This window comes from Mauremys mutica, chromosome 8 (genome assembly GCF_020497125.1).
Source record: "Mauremys mutica isolate MM-2020 ecotype Southern chromosome 8, ASM2049712v1, whole genome shotgun sequence".
Lineage (NCBI taxonomy): Eukaryota > Metazoa > Chordata > Testudines > Geoemydidae > Mauremys > Mauremys mutica.
In genome coordinates, this window is record NC_059079.1 from 57,691,730 (window position 1) to 57,719,159 (window position 27,430).

The 27,430-nt window shown below is 43.1% G+C and overlaps 1 protein-coding gene across 1 annotated transcript in view; it reads right to left on the bottom strand.

Annotated features, from left to right (window-relative positions):
- Nucleotides 1-27,430, bottom strand: part of CEP350 (centrosomal protein 350) — a 147,295-nt gene that overhangs the window by 77,195 nt on the left and 42,670 nt on the right. The window contains exons 8-13 of the mRNA XM_045028635.1: nucleotides 23,464-23,577; nucleotides 17,715-17,861; nucleotides 9,056-9,720; nucleotides 8,249-8,370; nucleotides 5,302-6,362; nucleotides 2,788-2,941 (exon numbers count right to left, since the gene is read on the bottom strand). Of these exons, the coding sequence (XP_044884570.1) occupies nucleotides 2,788-2,941; nucleotides 5,302-6,362; nucleotides 8,249-8,370; nucleotides 9,056-9,720; nucleotides 17,715-17,861; nucleotides 23,464-23,577 (2,263 nt within the window). The remainder of the gene's footprint in view (nucleotides 1-2,787; nucleotides 2,942-5,301; nucleotides 6,363-8,248; nucleotides 8,371-9,055; nucleotides 9,721-17,714; nucleotides 17,862-23,463; nucleotides 23,578-27,430) is intronic.

The window sequence follows — 27,430 nt, forward strand, 5'->3', positions numbered from 1 at the left end:
GCTGCCCTCCTTCCCCAAAAAGTTGTTAGGGTTGTCACTTCTCCCCTATCCCACTCCAAACCCCTCAAATCTGAGCTATAAAGATGGAAAATTCAAATTTCTTGCTGAATTTTTTCAAAATTCAGCTACATCGAATCCAACCATTTTCACAATAAATTGGAAGATCTGAAATGTCATGGCCTTGAAATTCCAAGCAGTTACAGAAAAGGTTTTAAAATTCTATCAGAATTTTTAAAAAATATATTTCTGTTATTAAGCCTTACTGGAACCTTGAAAAAAATTCTAGACATTTACAACAAACTACTACAAAAAGACAAAAGAACGAGGAGTACTTGTGGCACCTTAGAGACTAACAAATTTATTTGAGCATAAGCTTTCATGGGCTAACTTTCATCACTTCATCTGATGCATGCAGTGGAAAATACAGTAGGAAGATATATATACACAGGGTGTTGCCATACTAACTATAACAAGAGTAATCAATTAAGGTGGGCTATGTAGTGAGGCAGTGTGGCTCCCCTCCACCCCAGAGGAGGAAGAGGCCGGAGGCCAGAGTGGGCGGAGCTAGGGAGCTGTGAGCCCGCCCCTCAAAGGGTCAGGCGGCGAACCGGAACTATAAAGGCCGGCCCTCAGAGCTCAGTAGGAGCCCAGCCGTCAGAGAGAGCAGACGTCCCTAGGGGAGCTCGAGACTGGGAAGCTCCTGCGGCCCAAGGCAGCCGCCCAGACTGGCCAGAGCTACCCCGCGCCCGCTACCCAGAGGAGCTGCCGGAGCTACCCTGTGCCAGCTACCCGGAGGAGCTGCCGGAGCTACCCTGTGCCAGCTACCCGGAGGAGTTGCCAGACCTGCCAACCAACCCCTGCCGCGATGAACCCATGCTCCTGGACCCTGCAGAGGCTGATGCCAGAACCCAGGTAGGGCCCGAGGGGGAGTGTGGAAGTGGCCCAGGGGCAGCCAACCCCCATCTGGCTGCAGCATTACCAGAGCCTATGTCAGTGTGTTGTGGCCAGGATCCCCACTGACTAAGCAGCGGATCTTCAGCCGCTGCTAGGGCCCCGGGCTGGGACGCAGTGGAGTGGGAGGGCCTGTGTCCCCCCTGCCACCCAACTCCGGGGTGGCAGACTCCCCCTTTTCCCTGGCCTGAGGAGGCCGAAGCCTATTATTACTGCTCAGCCCTGCCTGAAGGCCTGAGCACCCTGACTTAGTGTTTCTTGCCCCGCCCTGACCTAGGGCCGGGCTTAAAACTACTATTACTGCTCAGCCCTGCCTGAAGGCCTGAGCACCCTGACTCAGTGTTTCTTGCCCCGCCCTGACCTAGGGCCGGGCTTAAAACTACTATTACTGCTCAGCCCTGCCTGAGGGCCTGAGCATTCTGACTCAGTGTGTGTTGCCCCGCCCTGACCTAGGGCCGGGGCTCATAACTGTTGTTATGGCTCAGCCCTGCCTGACGGCCTGAGCCTCCTGACTCAGTGGTTGTTGCCCTGCTGGAGCCAGGGCCAGGACTAGACGTAATCACAGTGCAGCCGACTACCGCAAGGGCTACCGAGGGAGACCCCTGGACGGACTATTTCCCCGGACCCATTGGTGTGTAGTGAGCCGGCATGGCTCCCTTCCACCCCGGAGAGGGTCGAGCCCTGGTGAACTCTTGTACAGGCTGGCTATTATCAGCAGGAGAAAAAAAACTTTTGTAGTGATAATCAGGATGGAATTTTTTTCATGTCCTCTGTGTATATATATCGTCCTACTGTATTTTCCACTGTATGCATCCAGTGAAGTGGGTTTTAGCCCACGAAAGCTTATGCTCAAATAAATTTGTTAGTCTCTAGGGTGCCACCAGTAGTCCTCGTTCTTTTTGCTGATACAGACTAACACGGCTACCACTCTGAAACCTACAAAAAGACAGTAACAAATTATAATTTGGCAATTGCATAGGGCTTAATATTTTCCAAGTGTTTTGAACATTAAGCTTCATAACAGCTATGAAAGGTTAGGAACTATTCTTCTCACATTCTACAGATGGGGCAACAGACCCAGAAGAGTTAAGTGACTTGCCCAAGCCCACATAAGAAGTCAGGGCAGAACCAGGATTAGGTTTCAGGAGTACTCAATTCTCTGTCCTACACTGCTTGCTCCGAGGCCATGTGGCTTGACATATTAGCTGTGTAAGGCCACAGATACAGTAGAACCTCAGAGTTATGAAACCCAGAGATATGAACTGACCGGTCAACCATACACTTCATTTGGCACCAGGCAGCAGCAGAGACCAAAAAAAAAAAAGCAAATACAGTACAGTGTTAAATGTAAACTACTAAAAATAAAGGGAATAAAAAAAAAAAGATTTGACAAGGTAAGGAAACTGTTTCCTTAAATTAAGATGGTAAAAAACTGCCATTTTTCTTCTGCATAGTAAAGTTTCAAACCTATATTAAGTCAATATTCAGTTATAAACTTTTGAAAGAACCATAGTTATAGATGCCAAACTGAAAGATGTCCACAACAGCATGTATTTGAAGTAGATTTAAAGAGACACAGAGTTATGAATGTTTCAGAGTTATGAACAACCTCCATTCCTGAGGTGTTCCTAACTCTGAAGTTCTATTGTAAATAATTTGCCAAATCCTACTGTAAGGAATCGTCTTTTTCACTAATGGGATAAAATAGTGTAACAGTACCCTTTTGGGGGATATCCACACATTACTTGATGCAAAAAGGAAGCTGCTTATAAGTACTCTCAAAAATTCAATATCATTTTTCATTTAGATTTTCTCCAAATGTTTCTACATAATTACCTAGGCTCAAGAGCAATCTGTTTGTCTGTCAAAGTTCCACTGCCCTGTGATGAAACAAAGTCATCTTCATACGAAACAACACTATCTGGAGGGCTCATGGTAGGAAGTAAAGGTCGCAAGATTGGAGACCCTCCATTTGACCTTTCCTCAAATCCTGTGAAAAAGGAAAAAAAAAAAAAAAAAGACAGTTGATACTAAACTCCATGTAGCTTGCATGACAGGCAATGAGGCTGCAAGCTTTAAATACTTCCACCAGTACTGAGTAAGAAAGAATGCCTTCCTAATAGAAGCATGCTAAATGAACATGATAGAACTACCGTTGGATGTCTAATACAAAATGTCAACTATATTGTGCCTCTTTTCTATACTGAAGTAACAAGCCACTTAGAAAACATTATCTGAATAACATTATGCTTGGGAGTGGAGCCATCTGGAGAGCTAGAGGGAGTAAATTCCATCATCTTTGAAGAATGAAAAAAATAATCAAAAAGGACATCATGTAAACTAATTTGTAGAAAACATTCAGCAGCAAATGACTACAGTACCTGAAGGCAAGAGCAAGTGCCTCACAGAGGAGAATTAAGTGCGCTGGTAAAAGGACAGAACAGCTATGTACAAGAATGGAATGCAGTGTCCTGCATGAAAATTCTGGAAAATATGCAACAAGGCACCAAATAGAGCAATTAACACTATAAACTTGCTCACTTAGTAAGAAAGATCCTGCCTATTGATATACCACCAGCGCCTAATCTATGAAGACCAGAGATTGCTACAGAGATCTCAGTTCATTAACTATCTGTTGTCTGCCAAACTATTTTTCAGAGCTACTGGATAAGACAACATATGAAGAGTTGAAGTTAAAAAAGAAAAAAAAAAATCTACCCTCTACCAAAGTAACCTACCCTGACTGTGCAGCATTATATTGGTGAGTAAAGAGAATCTGGCATATATACAGTCACTGACATTACTACATTAAGCAAATCTTGCAAATGTATGCATTCCATCTTTCAGGAATAACTGAAATGGGAAGAGAACGGGATGAAATGCTGTTAAAGCTTTGGCACAAAGCTTGATCCTTTGGTTAGAAATAACTCACTTAAGAAATCGCATCGGTGGGATTGGTGGGTGGATTTGAAATGGAGCTGTGGTAGGAGGAAGCATACTCCCAACCACTGGCTCAGCTCTCCCTGTTGGCTCCACTTGCCCAGCTACATTAAAGAAACCTGAAAAGAAAGAAGAGGGGCAGGACTTACCTTTTTCTCAGCAACAAGACCCTTTTATTATTTAATTAAAAAACATAAATTTCCAACCCAGACGCTGGCAAAGCGGTCTGAAAATAGTTATTGATGCCAAACTGAAAGATGTCCACAACAGCATGTATTTGAAGTATATTTAAAGGGACACTGAGCATATATGGAACTGAGATGAACAGAATGGGAAGGGAAAGAGAAAAATACAAGTGGCTTACAAATAAGAAGTTAGGGAGATTTCTATGGAAAAATTGTTTGGTACTGTAAGGGGTGAAGTCAACTATCAAACACATTCTGATCCTCAAACCCAACCCAAGATAGTTAGGTGTAGCATAGCACTTTGCATATGACAAGATACCTGATAAAACCTAAGTATACAATTCTAAAAACATATAAAATTAACTTGTACCACATATAGTTCAATGTTCTAAAATCATGGTAAATACATATAAAAAATACAATTCACTCCCAAATTAGACTGTGTTGCATTTAACAGTTGAATAGGTCCAAGGTTCTAATTACCTACACTCTGCAGGAGTGTAGCAACCTAAACACAAAAGCAGTCTTCTGCTTCCAAAAACAATGGAATTCTCTTCCTGGAGTAGGAAAAAATAAAATCAGGTCAATCACTTATTACTCAAAACTACATCCATAAAAGTTTCCTGTGAATCGTAAGAATGGCCATAGCAGATCAGACCAATGGTCCACCCAGGTCAGTATCCAGTCTTCCAACAAGGGTCAATGCCAGGTGCTTCAGAGGGAATGAACAGAACAGGTAATTGAGTGATTCATCCCGTATTGTCCACGCCCAGCTTCTGGCAGTCAGAGACTAGGGACATCCAGAGCATGGGATTGCATCCCTGACCATACTGGCTAGTAGCTACTGATGGACCTATCCTCTATGAACTTATCTAATTCTATTTTGAACCCAGTTATAGTTTTGGCTTTCACAACATCCCCTGGCAACGAGTTCCAAGGTTGGCTGTGTGTTATGTGAAGAAGTACTACTTTTTGTTTGTTTTAAACCTGCTGCCTATTAATTTCATTGGGTGACCCTGGTTCTTGGGTTATATGAAGGAATAAATAACACTTCCTCATTCACACTTATGCCTTAATAACAGTTTCTTATTAATCCATCTTCATATTTATTGAGATACTTGAAAATTGAATCACCAGCAAATTCAACTATAAAATACAGTAAATATGAAAATTATGAATATACACAAGATTCCCCCAGTGTAATACTTCTATTTCTTTTCCTTACCTTTTCCATGTAGTTGGTAAGATTTTGCAAATATGTTGATGACACTATGTGGACTTCCCTTGGCCAGTTCCTCCCATGGTCCCTTGCTTTGTGTGCCACTTGTCTGTGTGAAAAGTGGTAAATACTTTTCTGCCTCCTTCTGAAACTCTTTTATGGGCTCAAAAGCAGTTCTCTCCCCAACACAGAACTCCTTTTCTTTTAACACCTCAGCAATTTTCAAAGGAGACTGCCTATGTTGGTCACCTTCCTCCTCAGAGAGACTCCCCTCACTTAGAAGAGGTCCTTCACTAATTGAATCTGTGCTGGAATCGTGAGGAATTATGCCTTTGTTTTGACTATAAGCCTGATTTTCAGACCCAGGGGAGTCAGTTTGCCTCTTTGATAAATGTCCTAGCATTCCTTCAGGTCTCTGACTCGCTGGGGATCTCATTCCAAGGCTGACTGCAGCAGTATGAGGCCTGATAGTCTCAGGGAGCTTTTTAAATTCACTAAGGTTGCCCACTCCAGGAAGGTTATCATCAAAGGTTGTATGAGACACACAAGTAACCAACATTTTCTGAATTCTGGCTGAAAAAACATCTTCATTATCCTCTCTCACAGGGGGACTCACAGCCTTAGCCCAGTGTCCATCATCCTGCTTCCCCCGCAGTAGTTGCTCAGAGTTCCACACTGAGCCATAGTTGATGCCCGCCCCAGCTAACTTCTTGGCTTCACTTTCAATTCTGCTAGACAAAGAAGCAGCTGTAGCTTTCAGGGCTTCAATACGATCCAGTTTACTCTTATATTGGCTGGCACCAGGCTTTACCAAGAGATCTTGCTGTGCAGCAGATGAAGTCAGGTAAGGCTGAGGTGTCAAAGTCAAGGATCCCACAGCTGTGTTGTGGTTCCTCCTGGTTGACAGTACTGAGTCAAAGTCCTTTGGCAAAAGGCCCATCTGCTCCAGATCCAAAAGCTGAGAGAAAAGTCCTCCACTTGAGCCAGCAAGAGGTTGTGGGTGAGAGAGTTGGACTCTTGGGCTCAGTCTATCTGGCTGTATCCACGTAGGCTCCATCAAATCATTTCTAGAATCAAAAGACAAGACTGAAATTTGTGACCAAGTGCAACATTTGTGAAGTACTAAGAGCTCATGTGAACTTATATCTTTGCAACAAAAGGGTTTTTCACAGACATCAAAATACAACAATCTTTTGGGAAATAGAAATTATAGATGTACCAAAAATAAAAATGCGCTATACTGTATATACATAAAATACACAGCATATACATACAAAGTCTAAACACTCTCAAATTGCATTATGTTGTACCAGATAATATTCTTTGGTAAGAAAAAGCAAGATTTTTGCAGAAGTTTACAGAATACAGTTCAGATGACACCTTGCTTTCCCTGCCACTCCTGTCTTCCAAGCCCAGAGAACCCTCTCCAGTTTTATTCACATTACCCTTCCAACACTTCATAGCAACTGACACACTGGGCAAGGACTAGACACATTTAGTGTGGAATATAAGCATAGTCACAAATCTATAAATAAAATAAAAGCCTTTTATTATAGATACCCAAGTTTCCCCTAACTAGGGTTCTACAAATGCATTCCTCTTCCAGTGATCCAGTGTCTTGGAATTTCCTTCTTTAATCTTACTAGCATAGTCTGAATATTAGGTTTCCTGAGAAACCCACCAGCTAAGTCCTGCTTCTCAACTTCCTACTTGGCTCTCCAAATAAATTATGCAGCCATTCTAGTCTCAGTTCTTCCCTGTTATTAGCACCCACACCTAGGTATTGCTAAGGTGCCCATCACAGTAGTATATTAATATTGCATTATACAGCAATACCAGTGTAGTATTTGAACTATTACCACTTGAATTTCCTAGCCCTAGCTAAAACTCTTCCTGACTAAGAGACAAGTATTGCTACACAACAAAACTGTGTTTTAATTTGATCAAGGTAATGAGATATATACATTTAAGAAACAGTAAGTGATCATGTAATTAAAAACCAGATCATAGGGCATATGTACAAGGGGACAGAGTTAAGGATGTGTATGTAGCCTTAACAGTCATTTCCTCACTTTTGCATGTTTCAATGTGCATCCTGAATATGCTGTTAACATAAATTTGATTACATTTATTAAGTGGTGTCCATTACTTTAAATGTCCAGAAAAAAAGGCAGTCGATGCTGCAAAGGACTTACAACCTAAATTAGACAATATATCAAATGACTAGATGATAGTTCAGTGTCAAAACACTGTACAGAGATTCCACTCCATGCTGCTTCTGACTTTAGTGAATTAATGAAAAGCTTCCCAGATAATGAGCAAGAGTCTGCTTGCTACACAAGAGGGAGAGAGATTATTTCATGTATGAAGGCAATGGTGGATGGATATAAATTGAGTATTTTGGAGGAAGCAGAAGGGGGAAAAACAGGAGCAAGCTGGGGAATAGGAAGAAGTTAGACCAGAGATGCAGGCAGAAACAGACTTGTGTGGAGCCTGAAGGTGAAAATCAAAAGCTGGAACCTCAGTCTGAAAGTGAGGAAGAAAATAACGAGGTGATTCAAATAGAGAATGCAATCTAACTTGCAGATATGGTTATATGATTACTTGTTCTTGCACTGGGATGATGACAAAGGAAAGACCAGTCCCTGATGCGGAATGCACATCTCTCTGAGATATCTATAGAAGAATAACAGTAGCAGTTGATGTCAATTATATTTCAAATACCATTTATAGATGCTATGATTTTGAGGCAGATTGGTAATCAAAATTTAATTTTTTGTGCATCAGATTCCTGTACAACCTCAAAATAAAAATGTATTACTGCACTTCAAATATTCCTACTGTCATAGAACACTTTTATATCACTAATCACTATAAAAGCAATCATTTTAGAAGTGTACTATATGTTCTAAGGAGAACTAGAAGTCTCTGATAAACGTCCATACCTACTTACCTAACAAGAGGCTGTGGAGGTTCCGACAAGGACATATCACTACTGGAAGATGCACTAGGAGAACGTTCCTGTGCCTTGTTTTCTTTGTCAGATTCCCCAGATGGTTGATATCCAGGCCTGGGCTAGAAATAAAAAGAAGACTCTAACAGCAAAATTTTCAGAAGTGCCTAAAGTGACTGAGGAGCTTAAGTCTCAAAGTCAAAGGGACTAGAAGAAACTCAACATTAACGTTTTACTAGCATGCAAAAATAGAAAAAAGGAGAGGGCATTCAAGATTTTTGTCCCAACAAAACTGACTGGTGGGACACAAGTTTTACTCACACACAGAGCCAGCCAAAGAGGAACCAGGAAAGTTAACAGTAATGACCTGTCATCTAACAACCATGTTTCACATTCAGCCTCAAACAGCAGTGAGTTGAATTACCTCAATAGTCACAGCTCTGCCAAAGTAAGCTGAACTGAAGCCCCTCATTCAGTCTGAGGAGTTTTATTATATGCATTTTTTAAGTTTCAAACATTGTATCAGTTAATCAATACATTAAACTCAGATGCTAGTTAGAATTACGAGAGACTGAATTTCCATTCACTATTATTGTATGTCTTGCTGATACGAGGAGATTCTGCAGTTTATCTATCTTGTGGGCAAATAAAATTTTGGTTTTTAGTATAGATCATTGTTTTCATAGATATACTCTGCTTCTTTCCTTAACTGCTATCTTAATAAAGATAATTCAGGACCTTCCTAAGTAGTCTACCCTCTATTTCTATGCCTATCTTTAAAATACTGAGGTAGTGAAACTGACATACCTGCATTTCCTGTGCAACAGGGAGCTGAGAAGTTTCTTCTAGCAAAGTGTGTTCCAGCAACAGTTTAGAATAGGTTTCCTGTAGTCGCCTAGCTGCTGAAGGTTCAGAAGTTGGAATGTTCTTTGCCTTAGCAAAAGCCTCTCTCTGTTTCTTGTAAAGCTCTTGAAGCCGTTTGTTCTTCCGTTCTGTTGCCTCTTTCTGTGCCTTCTTCTCTTCATTCTGCCTCCTCTTCCTCTCCTCTTGCTGTCTAATAATGTACTGGCGAACCTCATCTGTGTCATAGTGACGTTTCTTGGAGATAACTTGAGGCTCTTCACTAGCAGCTAACTTGTCTGGTTTCCTTTTTGTTGGACTGTGACTCCTGGCACCTTGTGTAGGCACTGCAGATTTCTGACTTTGCCTTTCCCCATCTCTCTCTTGCTTTGTACTTGGAATCACTGAGTCCAACTGTAGGTCATCAAGAATTCCACGTATCTCTATGGGCAGAAAGTCCTTATTTAAGGAGGTATGGTCTTCATCTTGTTTACTATCTGGAAGAGTAGAGTCCAATTTCTTCAGGTTACTCTCAGACTGTACTTTACTCCTTGAACATTCAGAACTTCTTGGACAGGTTTTGTGGGTAACATCCAGTCTGGGATCTGACCCTGTCCTTCCAATAGGGCCTGCTAAAGAATGAAAGGTGTCAGATGTTACATCTAAACATTTTGAATGGGAAAGAAAGGTGGGGAGGGGAGATTTTCTTTGTTTCAAACCAATCACATAAAAATGGTCAATAATTGAAGAGCATAAAAAGTAAGGAGATGAACTAGTATTCTCTTGTCAGTTCCACTCGAAAGAGAAAACATCCTGTTTTATATATCAAAAGCACTGTACTAAAAAGCTTTGATATATAAAGCAAAGATTTGGGAAGTAGAAGCCACCACTGAAATATCTGCAAAGAATTGTAATGCACCAAGCAGAGCCAATGATGTCCAAAGCTCTTATATATATTAGTATTAATTGGAAACGGATAGGCTGTAGCCAGGACACTGCTACCAAAATGCACATATTTTAATAGTTTCCATTAGCACTACTACAGTTCAGGATCTATCAGTTTATAATTAAATCCCTTCCGTACAGCTTTACAAATATGCTGTAAAGTTTGCTTCAGAATGAAACTAGACATTGGGCAAAGAAATGATTACAAGTGCAATTTTTCTTCCAAATTTGATGTGAAATGTGTACACTGTTGGAATACCAAAGAATCTTGCAAGTTTTATAGTCTTTTCTTTACAGTTTTTGAAATCAAAATGGCCACATTAAATTGTATGGACCATAGGGTCAATCCATATATGGAGCTATATGAGCTATCATATTAATCTTAAGTAAAAATATACATTTGCCATATTGGATTGGACTATAGCCATTAAGACCAAAGGTGGCCAAAATCTGCTGCTTCAAAGGAAAGAAGAATTCTTGTAATACACTATTACAGCTCTCTAATGTTGGAAAAAATCCTTCTTGATCTCTACAATGATAATTTTGTGTCATGAAGCTTTGGAATTACTCTTCTCTTAACACCATAACTACAAATGTGAAAATCTGAGAGTTCAAGGATTTTGTTTTTGCTATAAGATGCAGATCAGAATTCGCTTCCAAGTTTACAACCAGGGTTCTTAATTATAGCCAAGGTTACAAAAAGGTATAACTGATTCCATAATAAAACACAACTGCAGATCTTAGACTACAACCCTGGGCTTATCTATACACACAATTTCACCAGTTTTAATTATAGGTGTAATGTTGCACCAAATTAGCTAATCCACTTGCAACTTTGTGTGAACACTTACATCAGTACACAAAGCTGCAAATTGGTGCAACACCACTCTTTTTTAATTCAAAACACAGATGCATTTTCTTTCAACTTTGCAGAAACCCTCTTTGCCTTAAAAGCAAAAAACGAACAAAAACCCTCACACCTGGTTACTGATCTTACAGTATCTGTAGCTCTCCAAGATGTTTTTGTCTGTGCGGATCCCACTCCAGGTGCCCAACTCAGTGCCTTGATCTTTGGAAAAAGCAGTGTCCAGTGGGGCTAGGTGCCTGCATCCTGAATGTCCTCACACTCTCCCTTGTCCCTTCCCCCCCACACAAGGGCATATAGGGCATAGCAGCTGCAACTCTCCCTCAGTTCCCTGGCTAATTCAGAGAACTCCAAAAAAGTGGGGAATTGAGGTTGGATTGTGGAGTGGGATCCACATAGATAATGACATCTTGAAAAAGCAGTTACTATAAAGGTAAATAACCACTTTTTCTTAATCAAACATATCCATGTGGATCCCACTGCAATTGACTGATAAGCAGTGCCCCATCTGGAGGTGGTATAAAGGAGTCCGAACTGCCACTAAAGAATGGTTATAATACCGCAGTCCAGAACTTGGCATCTGATCCTGCAGTCAGATCAAGGGAGCGTTCAAGGGGTGCATGTAGCTGACTTGCAAATGTCAGATATGGGGAGGTTTCTGAAACAAGAAAAGGAAGCAGTTTATGCTCCAGTGGTATATGCTTTTACCTTTGAAGGAAGAGGTATCTCAGCCATACGGTAGAAAACTGATGCACTGAGTAACCCGTTTTGATACTCTCTGGGAGGAGATGATTTAGCCCTTCAGGTCACTGGAGAAAAGGCAATAAAAAGACTGGAAGACAGTCAAAGGATTTGTCCTGAAAGGGTAGTATAATAAAGCCCTTGAAACATCAAGGCCTGGAGAAAATAGGTAAATTGATGGACCAGTTTAAATTAAATCCAGACATTAGAAAAACCTTGGATGAGGTGTCAACATCATCTGCCTCTGCAGAACGTTGTGTAAGGAAGATCAACCACGAGAGCCTGGAGTTTGCTGATAACTACTGGCCCATGTGATGGGATTAAAAAGACAGTCAAGAAAATGAGAGGTGGTAGAAAGAGCATACTAAAAGGTGCTCCAAGAGTGACATCATGAGGTTTGCAAGGATTCCATGCAGGAGAGAGTTCTTGACTATTGGGTAAGTATGCAGCAACCCCTTTAGAAATCTGGATACCATAGGATAAATATATATGACTGGACAAGTGCATGACATGAAGTGAATGCTGCAAGGCCGACTGTAATGTAATTGAAAAAAATCCAGAATGTTTCAAATATATGATATAGTCAAGAATCTTTGGTATAGAAGCTTTCAGCAAGTCAAAGTTGTGCTGAGCTACTCAAGTTGAAATTTTTTCCCCCACTTATAGGAAAAAGGCCTCCTCATGGAGGGATTTCTGCTTTGGAATAGGACCTTGTAGAGAGTTGTCTCAATCAGTAGCGCTCAACAAGCCTACATCCAGACTATCAGATGCAGTGACCCTTGGTCTTGATGTAGTATCTGACCTTGATGCTGCAATACTACATTTAGGCTTGGCAGGGTTAAATTTTAATTGCTAACTATCGGATTTTCAGCTGACTCACTGAAATCGATTAAAAAAATATCAATCAGTAATAGCCAGTGTGCCTACTGGGATCGGATATCACCAGCCCTGCAACAAGTCCCCTGCAACCCTGCTGTCACAGGAGTACGTGAGTGGGTAAGAGACAGCGGAGCTGCAAAGGGCTCCCTGAGCTGCCTCAGGGTTGGTGACACCCGATACTTACAGGCACAAAGAACAGAAGGAGGCTGTGGTCCTGGCATGGCAGAGCAGAGACCCCTGACCAGGACTGCAAGGAGGAGGAGCCCCCAATAGCAGGGGAGGTCACCCCACTGCTGAATGGCTCCTGCAACAGTTCAGGGAGCCATCTGCAGCCCACTATCATGGACCCCACTCCCTCTCACCAGCTGGGAATGCCGGGGGTCTCTGGTCTGCCCATCCAGGATTGCAGCCATCTCTACACCATGTCCCTGCAGGGATTGGGTGTCACTGGCCATGCAGGGAGACCTCTGCTGCTCCACTGTCACAGGAGTAAGGTGCCATGATAGTGCAGCTGAAGAGGGCTCCCTGCATAGCCACAGGGCCAGTGACACCCGATCCCTGAAGGAACAAGGTGTCAGGGAGGCAGCAGTTGTCATAGAATCATAGAATATCAGGGTTGGAAGGGACCTCAGGAGGTCATCTAGTCCAACCCACTGCTCAAAGCAGGACCAATCCCCAGACAGATATTTACCCCAGTACCCTAAATGGCCCCCTCAAGGATTGAGCTCACAACCCTGGGTTTAGCAGGCCAATGCTCAAACCCCCGAGCTATCCCTCCCCACAGTGGAAGAGAGACCCCTGGCCAGGATTGCAAGGATGAGGACAAGCTCCTGGCTATAGAGGAAGTCACTGCACTGCTGAGAATTTCCTGTTTGGGAATGGCTCCCACACTCCAGGCTGGTGAGTGGGGCTGGTGAGACTCAATCCTGACAGGCATACGGTGTGGGAAAGACTGCGGTCCTGACCCAGCAGAGCAGAGACACCTGGCCAGAACTGCAGGGAGGAGTCCTTTCCCCCGTCGCAGAGGAAGTCATCCAGCTGCTGAATGATTTCATCCCCTGGCTGGAGCCATTCAGCAGCAGAGTGACCTCTCCCACAGCCAAGAACTTGTCCTTCTTGAGGCTCTGGCTTGAGATCTCTGCTATGCCCTACTTGGACCCCAGACTTTCCTGTTACCTTGTGACTGCTGGGATTCACTGTCAACGGTCCCATGGCCGTGCAGGGAGCACTCTACAGCTCTGCTGTCATGGACTTGCTCACTTACTCACCAGCCAGGAGCATGGGAGCTGTCCCCGGGCAGGAACTGTTCAGCTGCAGGGTGGCCTCCCCCCTGGCCAAGGGCTCGTTGTCCTCCTTACAGTCCTGGCTGCAGAGGGCTCTGCTCTGCCCGGCCAGGGTGATCCCCCCCACCCATGCACCGCATCTTGGGCCCTGGTGTCTTGGGCTCCTCAGCCACACAGGAAGCCCTCTGCAGCTCATCACAGTCAGCACTGCCCTAACTCTAACTTCAACCTTCTCCCCACAACCATAAAAATAAAAATAGTTAATAGAAAAAAATATTTAAAATAAAAAAACAAAAATTGAGTTCTGCCAAGCTCAGCTATATTTGGGCAGTCTGGAAGTGGAATGGGAGGCTAAGCAGATGTCTGGGGAAGGTCTATCAACCAGAACTGTATTGACTTGTATGAGACCATCAGGACTAATGAGAGATACTCTGTCTCATCTGATCTTACATGTCATTCTGGGAATCATGGGAATTGGTGAGAATGCTTATATGAGACCTTGATCCAACAGTATGAGACAGGCATCTTGCCTCCCCAGAACAAAAGGCTGGACATTTCAGATGATCTTTGGTGACAAACAAGTCTATGACAGGATTTCCCCTTTAGTGAAAAAAAATAAGCTTGATAAAGCTCTTCAGAGACCACTTGTAGTTGGCGATGAATTGTCTGCTTAGTAGTATGCTAAACTTTGCTGACTCCTGCAAGATGGAGAGATGTTACCTGGGTTGTTGGCACAATGTCCATAACTTGATAGCTTCTTGACATGGGGATAAGCAGCAGGTGCAGATGCACCTGCATATGTGTTGACTGTATGAAACTGTACTGTGGAATTCCAAAGGACAGTCTGGAATGCCAAGGAAGTTAATTTAATTGCTTGTAGCTTCAGAACATTTATGTGAAGAGTTATTTTCCTTTGAGATCAAATCCTTTGTATCTGGAGGTGGTCCAGGTGAACACACCAACCTGCTCATGATGTGTCAGTGATCAGCATCTTTGCAGAAGTTAGAGAGAAGAGAACCCATTTTGGAAATTCTTGGGGTTGGACCACCAGTTCAGTGCTGATGGGATGAGTGATGGGTTCATAGTTCTCATGCTAATTTGATCTCTTGTAGGACAGTACACCAACTTTAACCAGGCTTGTAACAGTTGTGAGTGAAGTTTGGCAAGAAGCTTCACGTAAGTGCAGAGTGACAGAGCCTAGAAATCCGAGACAACTCCATACCGTGTATGCTGGATTCAATTTAATACTGGTGATTACTGACTGAAGAAACTGAAATCGGTCTTCAGAAAGATATGAAATCACCAATTTGGAGTCAGTCAAGACTTCTCTATTAATTCTTTTGCCTGTGATGGGATGGGAGACTATTTCTTGTAGTTCACTAAAAGGCCCATTTGAGTGAACAAGTGAAGGACATAGTTCAAAGCTGCAGTAAGCTCCTGATGGGATAAGCCTTTGATTAGCCAATCATCTAGATATGCATAGACATGGATGCCTTGTCTAGCCAGCATCTGAGGAATCAATGGCTGCTGGTAGCAATGTTTTGGATACTAGCTGGGCCTTCCTTAATGATATCTTTCAGCTCCTTTCTGGCATCTTGTGGGAGCCTGGATATGTAAGGAGACACCCTATCCCATACAAGATAATTACATTTTTCAGATAGGGCCTGTTAATTGACAAATCATAATCATAGTGAGGCTGATGAACAGTCCATTCTCCCAAATAAGATCAGTTTCTTGGGATATCTCTTACCTTAGATTTTCAAGCACAGGAGAGACCACCAAAGAGCCTGGTGTCAGGGGAATATAAAACTGCTCCTACCCCTTTTAGGATAGCTGGCAGTGTTTCTCTACTCTGTTAGCCGTAGAAGATAGAGTAGCTGGTGTTTGCCACGAGGTCTTAGCTAGATCCAGGAGGTCCTCGTTGACAGGTTGTACTATCCTAGCAGGAGCAGATGAGTGCAGAATATCAAGAAGCTTGTGAGAGCCTTTTTTTTTTATTTTTCTTTTTAAAGTGATACACTTGACATTGAAACGTCTCTTGGCAATTCTGGGGCGCAGGTCCTGAAACTTCTGAAGTCATCAGATTCTGGTACAAGGGTTGAAGAAACAGCTTTGGCTGGGGAAAGATGACAATGTGTGCCTGAAATGCAAAGGATGTTGCTCCTCAGGTTCTCTGGTGTCTGTTCCTCCTCAGCCACTTGCTCACTCATCTCTCTCAAATGATAGTGATCGTGGCATAGAAGTGGAGGGGAAACAGAGATCTACTCTACTTCCTAGAATGGTAGGAAGGTCTCCTGGATATCCAGGACCAAAGACCCCCAATATGCACAATCCCACTATGGCCCACTGTATTGGTAAGTCTGGTTCAGATCAGGCTGACCAGGCCATTTGTATGCCTGTGATGGGTGTGTGTATGTAGGAGCTGTAAAGGAAGAGCCTCTTGTCTGTGGTGATATAATGATCTGAGGTGAGAAGACTCCTTGCTAGACACAGGAGAAAGAGTGTGCTCCAGTGAGGAGGACAACAAAGAAACAGTCAAGGGACAGCTTGACCTTTGGGGAGACCTTGAAGCCAAGACCTTCTTGGCCAAGAAGCCAAAATTATGCACTGGTGCCAATTATGAAAGTCTTAGTACCAAAAACATCACCGGGTACAAGATAGTCTCCTCCAGTAAAAAGTCATCAGGCACTGTTAGGAATTCCATAGATGGTGCTGATGTTGAAGCTGCCACCTGTGTCAATGCCTGTGCCAGTGGTATTGTAAGCACTGGTACCACATGAGGCTAATGCTTCTTCAGCACCAAGCTGAAGGTTGAGCCAGCATCACTTACTCCTCCTGTGATGGACAGAGGCATAGTGATTTGTTCCCTGGAGAACTGATGTTAGGGCCCTTCCTTACAGAAAGATAGGGAGTGGTGCCAGGAGCCATGTCTGTCTCTATATTTGGGCCTCTCTTGTCTCACAGAAGACGCTGCACCAGTCTTCAGTGCCAGCATGGACTTTGGTGCCGGAGCCTTGCTTGATGCCAGGGATTTTTTGTTGGCACCCATTTGGGAGTCATGTGCTGGGTAGCAAGGGCACTAGCAGACTAGAACTTAACAGTGGTCTGATCTGTCTTAGAAGTTGATCCTCCATCTTCAGGGTCTGAAGTGACCCTATACACTGTCTGAGGCAGTGAAACTTTATACAGGCTTCCCTGAATTTCCATGTCCTTGTGGAAAAACGTCCAGCACATCAAACACCGACCTGGAATGTGGCTCTCACCAAGGCAGAATAAACGGTGGCTGTGGCCAGTAATGAGAGGGATTAAGCCATCCAGAAAAGATGTGGTTTGCAGTCTGAAGACTTTGAATCTGCCATTTTCGTGCAGAAAGAGGTGCCTTTGCTTTTTTTAAGAGACAATCCAAACAGAAAAATAAGAAATAAAGAATAACAGAGGGTAAAAAGGGAAAAATTAGCCCTGAGTTAAGAGGAGAAGAAACAATAATAGGTAGCAGACAAATGCTACTAGTTCTGTTTCACTGCCAAGACTGGTAAGAGGGAACAGAGGGACTGTATGGCTGCTCTACCCTTTATGCTTTTGAGGTGGGAAAGGGGAGGCACATGGGCATGGAAGGTGCAGACACAGCTCCAGTGGACACAGCTATTCAAAAAGATTCTGCTCTCACATTCATATACACCTGCAGTGGGATCCAAAGACACAAAGAACTGACAATTTTCAGGCCAAACTAGTTTTCCAAGTCAAAGTCATAAGAGAGAAAAATAGGGCTTTATAACAAAAGCAGGTTGCAACCTTAACTGCTGCATGTTCCTAATATAGTAGGAGCCTCCACAAATCTTAGAAGTCTGCAAAGTTGTTAAATAAAAAATTAAAACCAACAGAAAAAGCTAGTGTTAAATACAGCACAGCTTACGAGATTTAGTAGCTCTCTCCCTTCCATTTCTGTCACTGGATGTTGCTCTTTTGTGCTGTTGCTCTACTTTAGGTGCTGGACCCAGTATCTTTTTCACTAGCTTTTGTCCATCCCGCCAGGAAGATGTACTTATCAGATGACCTCCACCTAAACAAAGAGCAAATAATGAAGTACTGAATGTATTTTCCAGTGCATCTTGAATGTACCTAGTACTTACCATAACCCTTCTACTTATTATTACACTAAGAACTATCACTATATTCCAAACAAATATGGTGCTACTTCAGTTGCACAACTCAGGCCTAATAAATAGCCTCGAAGCATAAAAGTATATGAAGGCTGAGGTATAATGTTTATTACCAAGGTACAGCACAAAGTAAAAACCCAAAGCATCCTGCAGTAACTTGTATCCCTACAAAAAACTGTAGAAGTAATAGTCCTGTGCTGGCCTAAAAGATCTGAAGACAAATGTTAGTGAAAATAAAGAGAGAGAATCTGTAGAAGATTGTGAGGTTGAGAAAAGAGGCTCTGTATCTTGAGTGGGGGGGTAGAAAAATGAGAAAGCAGAGCAGAAATAGAACAAGAGAAAGATAAAATTTCAGAGTAACGAGAATAAAAGGAGGCCCAGAATGGGGAGGGGGGGGGGAAGAGGAAATGAATGGTTCATTTTTAAGTACTGAGGCTAAACGAGCAGCAGTTTAGTTTACAGAAAGGACTTTAGAAAGCAATAGCATTTTTAAGAGCAAATATGCTGCTGAAATAGATGGCTCTTACGAATGTTCAAATGTGAGTCAATAACAGTCCTGGGCTATGCAAATCCAGTGGATTCTAGCAAGGAATTCCGTGAAGGGGAAGTTTAAAGGGTTAAGACACTATCTTAATGGTTTATGCATTGCTTAGGAACAGAATGCAGTTATAAAGGGTTACATCACAATTATTTTTTTCAAACATGCATTAATATTATTCAATGGCCCTATATCAGATCAGAGGCTGGCAGATCTGGCACAGAAGTATCTTCACTGAATGCTTATAAGATTAAACATATAAATTCATCTGACTAGTTTTTCTTCCCGTTAGCTTCCCACACAATATTTAATGACCTTTTGAAGTAAAGCACCAAGATCCTTGGATGAAAAGTATATATATAAGTGCAAAGCAGTATACTGATTATTTAATTTGGGCCATTTATCACTTGAATCTCTGCTGAGAAACACCTAATTTGCAGGTAATTAATAATCAGGTCAATTTGTCTCTCTCTTAGTTGGGATTTCCAACCATATATGTTCATACACTAGAGCATGCGCATAGTTTAAAAACTAGTCATAAATACATAAGGATATCAGCCTACTGGCCCTACAGGGCTCTGACAACCCTAGACATTGAATCTAACTAAATTAAAAAACTAAACCAACACAGCAGATCTAGTATGTTTTGACATTCAATATCTTCAATGCTCCTTTAATGAAAGCAATAGATCTCTAAGATAAAAGGTTGAAAAGCCACCATTTCAGTGTCTACTTAAATTATAAACTATGCAACCTGTTTATGAACCTGTCACTTGAACTAGAAACAGGTTACCATGAACCTTTTTAAAATAGATGCACCAGCCAAAGAGATTCTCTTGCCCAACTTGCTGCTCTCAATTATTTCTATACCCCTCCACAAAGCCAGAAGGAAGAGCTCATCTTCTATATCAGGTCAGCTGTCTACACTAAAAGAAGCTAACAAAGCAGAATATGAGCTGCAGTTATTTATAGTACTTGGCTGTGTTATGCATTCTGTTACTGCAGTGACTGAAGGGGGAGGGAACATCATTACAGATATAACACTGAGCCAGCTCTGATGCCTCTCCTCTAAGATTTTCAGCACAAAAACATGAGGAGAATTATGTAGTCCAATACAGAGATAGGTGTAGCTGGATAACACCATAAAATCAACATGGTTACGGAGTTCAACTGCCTCTGTGCTACTCCCCCTTTCTGGAATAATAGTATGGTCACAAATATTTTATGGAAAACTCTTAATTATTTTTCTTTTTAAGGAGACATTTGGTTCCTTTCTTAATCCATAGGCCCACAAGCATTGCTTAATTCAGGCTACCCTTTCAACTTTGTCTGGGAAATCCATTCTCAGATTCCCAAAGAAAACCAAACTGAAGGTAGCAGCAGCTCTAAAATTCAAGCTACTTTAAAGATGAATCCAAAACACACAACTTCTGTTAAAGTTTTGGTAACTCTACTTTCTATATAAGGGAGGAGGCTTAGCCATTCACAGTTCCTGAACAACATGAATTCAACAGAGCACAAAGAAACAGCTTCATATCTAACATTTACTTTCAATACCAGTTTCAACTATTAGCCATCATCACTAAAATGAGACATTTACACACCGCTCCCCTGAGTACTATATACTGAGTGCACAATTTCTATATTGTGCCACATTAACTTTGTTGCCGAAACTCTTTGGGAGTAATAAATTTGTATATGGCTTAACTTTATAAGCTTAGTTAAAGAAAAAAGGAGCTAACTACAGACAACAGTACATTCTGAGGTTAAATATGCAAAAATAAATGCCCTATGCATTTTTTAAGCTATGTTAGTATATTGATTGGGTTGATCCTGATGATTGCTTATTTGACATGAAAGTTCAATTAAAATATGATTCTATCTGAAAGGTTTTCCATTTACTTTTGTTACTTGTAATACCAAAGATTAGTACAACAAAGGAAAAGTGCCTCCCTTCATTTTTTTAGTTGAGGTACAGGAAAAGCAACGGAGAAGGAAGTTGTTCCCCTCCACCTCCCAATTCCCTCCACAGACCTGGACCTGTATACAGGAAGGGGGCGGGGAGGAAGATGAGGAAAAAGGAGAGGGATGACTCCTTCATTCTATTCCTAATCCATCAGGCCATAGGAGGATAACACAACAGGTTCCATTGACCTCACCCCACCTATTAGCAGTGGAGACTGATGGCCCCTCCCTCATTGCTGGCATCTATCTGTGAGATAGGATAGGCAACAGAAAAGCAACATGCAGCGTCCCACTGTGATATTCTGTACCCCAAAGCAACACCCTGGCACCCCCGTATTCACCAGTGTTATAATTGCAACAAATCTTGTACAAAATGTGTCATGTGAGGTGTTAATGGAAAAGTTACGGTTTGCTGAATATGATTATCCTATTTGTATGCATGTATCATTTTTGTATCTGAAGTTATGAATATTGACTATGTACCTGTACAGTAATTCCTCACTTAACATTGTAGTTATGTTCCTGAAAAATGTGACTTTAAGTGAAACGATGTTAAGCGAATCCAATTTCCCCATAAGAATTAATGTAAATGGGGGGGTTTAGGTTCCAGGGCAGCTTCCCCTACTCTGCAAGCACCAGGGGCAGGGGGCTCAACCCTCAGCCTGCCCAACTTCACCCCTTCCTCCAAGCCCCCACCCTAGACCCATCTCTTCTCCCCTCACCCTTCTCCCCCTTTACTTTGCACACTGCATTCTGGCTCCTCCCCCCTCCCTTCTAAATGCCGCAAGTCAGCTGATTGCTGTGTTCGGGAGGCAGGGGAGGGAGCGAGGAGGTATGCCAAGTCCTTGCTCCTCCCCCCTCCCTCCTGCCTGGGGCAATCAGCTGGCTTGCAGCATTTAGGAGGGAGGGGGGAGGAGCAAGGACTTGGCGCAGGCTCTCCCTCCCGCCTCCTGCCCAGGGCAATCAGCTGGTTTGCGGATTTCTGGAGGCAGGGGAGGGAGGGGGAGCCTGCGTGCCATGCCCTCGCTTCTCCCCCCTCCCTCCAAAACACCGCAAGCCAGTTGATTGCCCCAGGCAGGAGGGAGGGGAGAGGAGCAAGGACTTGGCATGCCTTCCCCTCCTTCCCCTGCCAGCGGCAATCAGCTGGCTTGCAGCATTTTGGAGGGAGGAGCGAGGACTTGACGCAGGCTCCCCCTACCTCCCCCCCCCACTTCCTGCCCAGGGCAATCAGCTGGCTTGTGGCATTCAGGAGGCAGGGGAGGAAGGGGGAGCCTGTGCGCCGAGTCCTCGCTCCTCCCCCCTCCCTCCAAAACACCACAAGCCAGCTGATTGCCGGGGGCAGGAGGAGGGGGAAGGTACTGATCCGCGGGGTCTGCCGGCAGTGGGGAAGCGCTGTGGGGGGCGTAGGAGGCTGCCAGCTGTGAAGAAAGTAGGCGGCCAAACAACGGAAGAGTGGAGCATTGCACAACTTTAACTTAGTATGTTCTCTAATTGATCAGCAACGTAATAACGAAACAACGTTAAGCGGGACAACTTTAAGTGAGGAGTTACTGTATTTCAAATGTGTTTGCTCCTGTGGTAACTCCCACAAGGTAGTTTACATCCAGTCTAGCCAGCACATTGTGAATGGATTATTCAAGTTGATGGCCCATCAATGAACACAATGGGCCATGGAAGAAGCTTATCCCCACCCAATGAACTTTCCTCAGAATATTCTAGCCAGAATATGGGTAATGGCCCCTGCTATGACTCATCAAAGCATGCAAGAGCATGTGACCAGCTTATGTGACACTGGTCTCCATCTTGTGCATGTACTTTTCCACTAACTGTGCTGGAGGCTGTGTTTGGGACAATTAAGTTCCCTCCACATTGAAGCTGTAAAACGGGAAAGTGACATCATCACTTGGCCTCACTCCCCCCACAACTCAATATCTGGAAACACCTCAGGAACAAAGACTTTGACTGGGAAGCTGGTCCCAGACTGGAAAGGAGTCCCCCCAAACTGTGTATGGAAAATTTGTGAACTGTTTGTACCATCAGGGTGAGACACTGCTTGATTCAAATCCTGTCTAGTTTATAGAACTTAGATTGTGATTTTGTTTTATTTCTTAAGTAATCTACTTTGATCTGTACACTTATTACTTATAATCACTTAAAATCTATCTTTCTATAGTTAATAAATCTGTTTTATGTTTGTTTGTTTTTTTTAACCTAGAACAGTGTGTTGTTTGAAGTTTAAAGGGAAATCTGCTCAGGAACAGAGGCTGGTGCATGTCCTCTCCACACTGAAGGAGGGGCGAACTGGGTAAATAACTTACACTGGTCAGGCTTTTGACCATGGCAAGATGGTACAGCTGTGGGTTCCTAGGCTTGGGAGCTGGGGTGGAAGTGGCTGGAGCCTGCATATTGTTGGTCCATAAGTGACTGGAAAAAGCATTCGTGTAACTCACTAGGGTGTGTCCCTGCCTGTAAATGTTTGTGTGACTGGAGGACTGGGAGAGGTCTGCAGTTTGTGGGAGAGAGAGCCCAGGCTGGTGAGACAGAGCTCAGTGGTATCCCAGTTTCAGGCTGCACCCCAGAGAAGTACATATCACACACACACACACACACACACACCCCGGCTCTTGCACAGAGACAAAAGATGGCACAGGCAGAAGAGAGGAGCAAGGAAGTTCTGCTGTTGCTGCTGGTCTCTAGTGCTCTGGTGAATGTCCTCAGACAACCTCTGTGAAATACATGTACAATCTTCTGCTGTTTCTGAGAGTTGCACACAACAGCAGGGAAAAGGAAAATTTTGTAAACAGAAGGAAAAAAAACTGGTGGGGGATACAGGGCTGATATAATATACCAAATAACCTTTAGGATATTTTGTGCAACTGACCAGAGTTCAAGTCAACGGGGTGCCTTTAAACTACAGCTTTTTTCACCAGTCTGGGCATAACTAATCAGTGAACATACACATCTAGAAAGAAGCCTATGTCAAGAGTACTACTGTTCACCTGGTTTGGAATCTGGGCTTGATGACCTGGTTAGCTTTTGGACCTTGCGCACTGGTCTGGTTGCTTTCTTCTCCTTGCTTTTCTCAGGGGGTTTCTCTTTCCCTGTTGAATCCTCTGAAAAGCAGACAGTATGTGTGAATTGTTAGTTGATACCCCATGGGAAGGAAAAATAAAACTCAGAAGCAAACTTGCTTCAGCATTTACCTTGATTAAGTGGGGATTAGTCAGAGAACTGCAGCATGATCACTCCCTAGGTCATACCCACTATCTTAGAATCCAGCAGTTCCATCTGCTATAGAAAGAGCTAGGTACATAAGAACGGCCATACTGGGTCAGACAAAATGTCCATCAAGGCCAGTGTCCTGTCCTCTGACAGTGGCCAATGGCAGGTACCCCAAAAGTAATGAACAGACAGGTTATCATCAAGTGATCCATGCCCTGTCACCCAATCCATTCCTGCCCATCCTGGCTAATAGCCATTGATGGACATATCTTCCCTGAATCTATCTAGCTCCCTTTTGAACCCAATTATAGTACTGGCCTTCACAACACCCTCTGGCAAGGAGTTCCAGAGGTTGACAGTGCATTGTGTGAAAAAATACTTTCTTGTGTTTGTTTTAAACTTACTGCCTATTAACTTCATTTGGTGGCCCCTTGTTCTTGTATTATGAGAAGGAGTAAATAACACTTCCTTACCGTATTGTTCCGAGTATAGGCCGCTCCTGATTATAAGCCGCACCCTTAAAGTTTGGTGCTATTTTAAAAAAAATAAATTTTTAACTTTTTTTTAACTTAAAGAAAATCTCAGCCGCGGCCGGGACTCAGAGGGCTCTAGGCTGCCCGCTGCGGCGGGGAGCCCAGAGCCCTTTAAATCCCAGCCGCGGCGGGGAATCAGAGGGCTTCGGGCTGCCCGCCGCGGCGGGGAGCCCAGAGCCCTTTCAATCCCAGCCGCGGCCGGGACTCAGAGGGCTCTAGGCTGCCCGCTGCGGCGGGGAGCCCAGAGCTCTTTCAATCCCCGCCGCGGCTGGGATTTAAAGGGCTCTGGGCTCCCTGCCACGGCGGGCACCCCAGAGCCGGCTGAGTCCCCGCCCCGGCTGGGATTTAAAGGGCTCTGGGCTCCCCGCCGCGGCGGGCAGCCCAGAGCCCTCTGAGTCCCCGCCGCGGCTGGGCTTTAATGGGCTCTGGGCTCCCCGCCGCGGCGGGCAGCCCAGAGCCCTCTGAGTCCCCGCCGCGGCTGGGATTTAAAGGGCTCTGGGCTCCCCGCCGCGGCGGGCAGCCCAGAGCCCTCTGAGTCCCGGCCGCGGCTGGGATTTAAAAGGCTCTGGGCTCCCCGCCACGGCGGGCAGCCCAGAGCGCTCTGATTCCCGGCCGTGGCTGGGATTTTAAGTATTTTTATTTTTTTTAAGTTCCTGATTATAGGCCGCACCCCTAATTTAAAGACTTAAATTAGGGGGAAAAAGTGCGGCCTATACTCGGGACAATACGGTATTTACTTTCTCTATACCTCTCATGATTTTAAACCTCTAACATATCCCCCTTAGTTGCCTGTTTTCCAAGCTGAAAAGTCTCAGTCTTATTAATCTCTCCTCATATGGAAGCCGTTCTATACTCCTAATCATTTTTGTTGCCCTTTTCTGAACCTTTTCCAATTCTAATACATCTTTTTTGAGATGAGGCAACCACATCTGCACGCAGTATTCAAGGTGTGGGCGTACCATGGATTTATATAGAGGCAATATGATATTTTCTGTCTTATTGTCTATCCCTTTCTTGATGATTCCCAACATTCTGTTCGCTTTTTTGATTGCCGATGCACACTGAGTGGATGATTTCAGAGAACTATCCACAATGACTCCAAGATCTCTTTCTTGAGTGGTAACAGCTAATTTAGACCCCATCTGTGTGTGTGTGTATATCTATATCTATAGATATAGATATATAGATATAGTTAGGATTATGTTTTCCAGTGTGCATTACTTTGCCTTTATCAAGATTAAATTTCATCTGCCATGTTGTTGTCCAGTCACCCACTTTTGTGAGATCCTTTTGTAGCTCTTCGCAGTCTGCGTGGGACTTAACTATCTTGAGTAGTTTTGTATCACCTGCAAATTTTGCCAACTCACTGTTTACCCCTTTTAACATATTCATAAACAATCTGGAAAATAGGACTGGGCCCAGTACAGATACCTGGGGGATACCACTATTTACCTCTCTCCATTCTGAAAACTGACCATTTATTTCTACCCTTTGTTTCCTATCTTTTAACCAGTTACCAAGCCAGGAGAGAACCTTCCCTCTTATCCCATGACTGCTTATTTTGCTTAAGAGTCTTTGGTGAGGGACCTTGTCAAAGGCTTTCTGAAAATCTAAATACACTATATCCACTGGATCTCCTTTGTCCTCATACTTGTTGACCCCCTCAAAGAATTCTAATAGATTGGTGAAGCATGATTCCCCTTTACAAAAACCATGTTGACTATTTCCCAACAAATTATGTTCATCTATGTGTCTGACAATTTTGTTCTTTACTATAGTTTCAACCAATTTGCCCAGTACTGAAGTGAGGCTTACCGGCCTGTAGTTGCCAGGGTCACCTCTGCAGCCCTTTTTAAAAATTGGCGTCGCAATTAGCTATCCTCCAGTCATTTGGTACAGAAGCTGATTTAAATTATAGGTTACAGATGACAGTTAGTAGTCCTGCAATTTCACATCTGAGTTCCTTCAGAACTCTTGAGTGAATACCATCAGATCCTGGAGACTTATTACTGTTTAGTTTATCAATTTGTTCCAAAACCTCCTCTACTGACACCTCAATTTGGGACAGTTCCTCAGATCTGTCACCCAAAAAGAATGGCTCAGGTTTGAGAATCTCCCTCACATCCTCAACAGTGAAGGCCGATGCAAAGAATTCATTTAGTTTCTCCGCAATGGCCTGATCTTTGAGTGCTCCTTTAGCATCTCGATTGTCCAGTGGCCCCAGTGGTTGTTTCTGCTTCTGATGTATTTAAAAACATGTTTTGCTATTACTTTTGGAGTCTTTGGCTAGCCGTTATTCAAATTCTTTTTTGGTCTTTCTAATTATATTTTTATACTTCATCTTCCAGAGTTTATGCTCTTTTCTATTTTCCTCATTAGGATTTATCTTCCACTTTTTAAAGGATGCCTTTTTATCTCTCACTGCTTCTTTTACTTTGTTGTTTAACCACGGTGGCTCTTTTTTGGTTCTTTTACTATGTTTTTTTAAATTGGGCTATATATTTAAGTTGAGCCTCTATTATGGTGTCTTTAAAAAGTTTCCACACAGCTTGCAGGGATTTTACTTTTGGTACTGTACCTTTTAATTTCTGTTTCACTAACCTCCTCATTTTTGTGTAGTTCTCCTTTCTGAAATTAAATGCTACAGTGTTGGGCAGCTGTGGAGTTTTCCCCAACACAGGGATGTTAAATTTAATTATATTATGGTCACTATTACCAAGTGGTCCAGCTATATTCACCTCTTTGACCTGATCCTGCGCTCCACTTAGGATTAAATCAAGAATTGCTTCTCCTCTTGTGGGTTCCAGGACTAGTTGCTTCAAGAAGCAGTCATTTAAGGTGTCAAGAAACTTTATCTCAGCATCCCTTTCTAAGGTGATATGTACCCAGTCAATATGGGGGATAGTTGAAATCCCCCATTATTATTATTATTATTGAGTTTTTTATTTTAATAGGCTCTCTAATCTCCCTGAGCATTTCAGTCACTAACACCATCCTGGTCAGGTGGTCTGTAATATAGCCCTATTGCTATATTCTTATTTTTCAAGCATGGAATTACTATCCATAGAGATTCTATAGTACAATTTAGTTCATCTAAGACTTTTACTTCATTTGATTCTATGCTTTCTTTCACATATAGTGCCACTCCCACACCAGCACGACCTGTTCTGTCCTTCTGATATATTTTGTACCCTGGTATTACTGTGTCCTA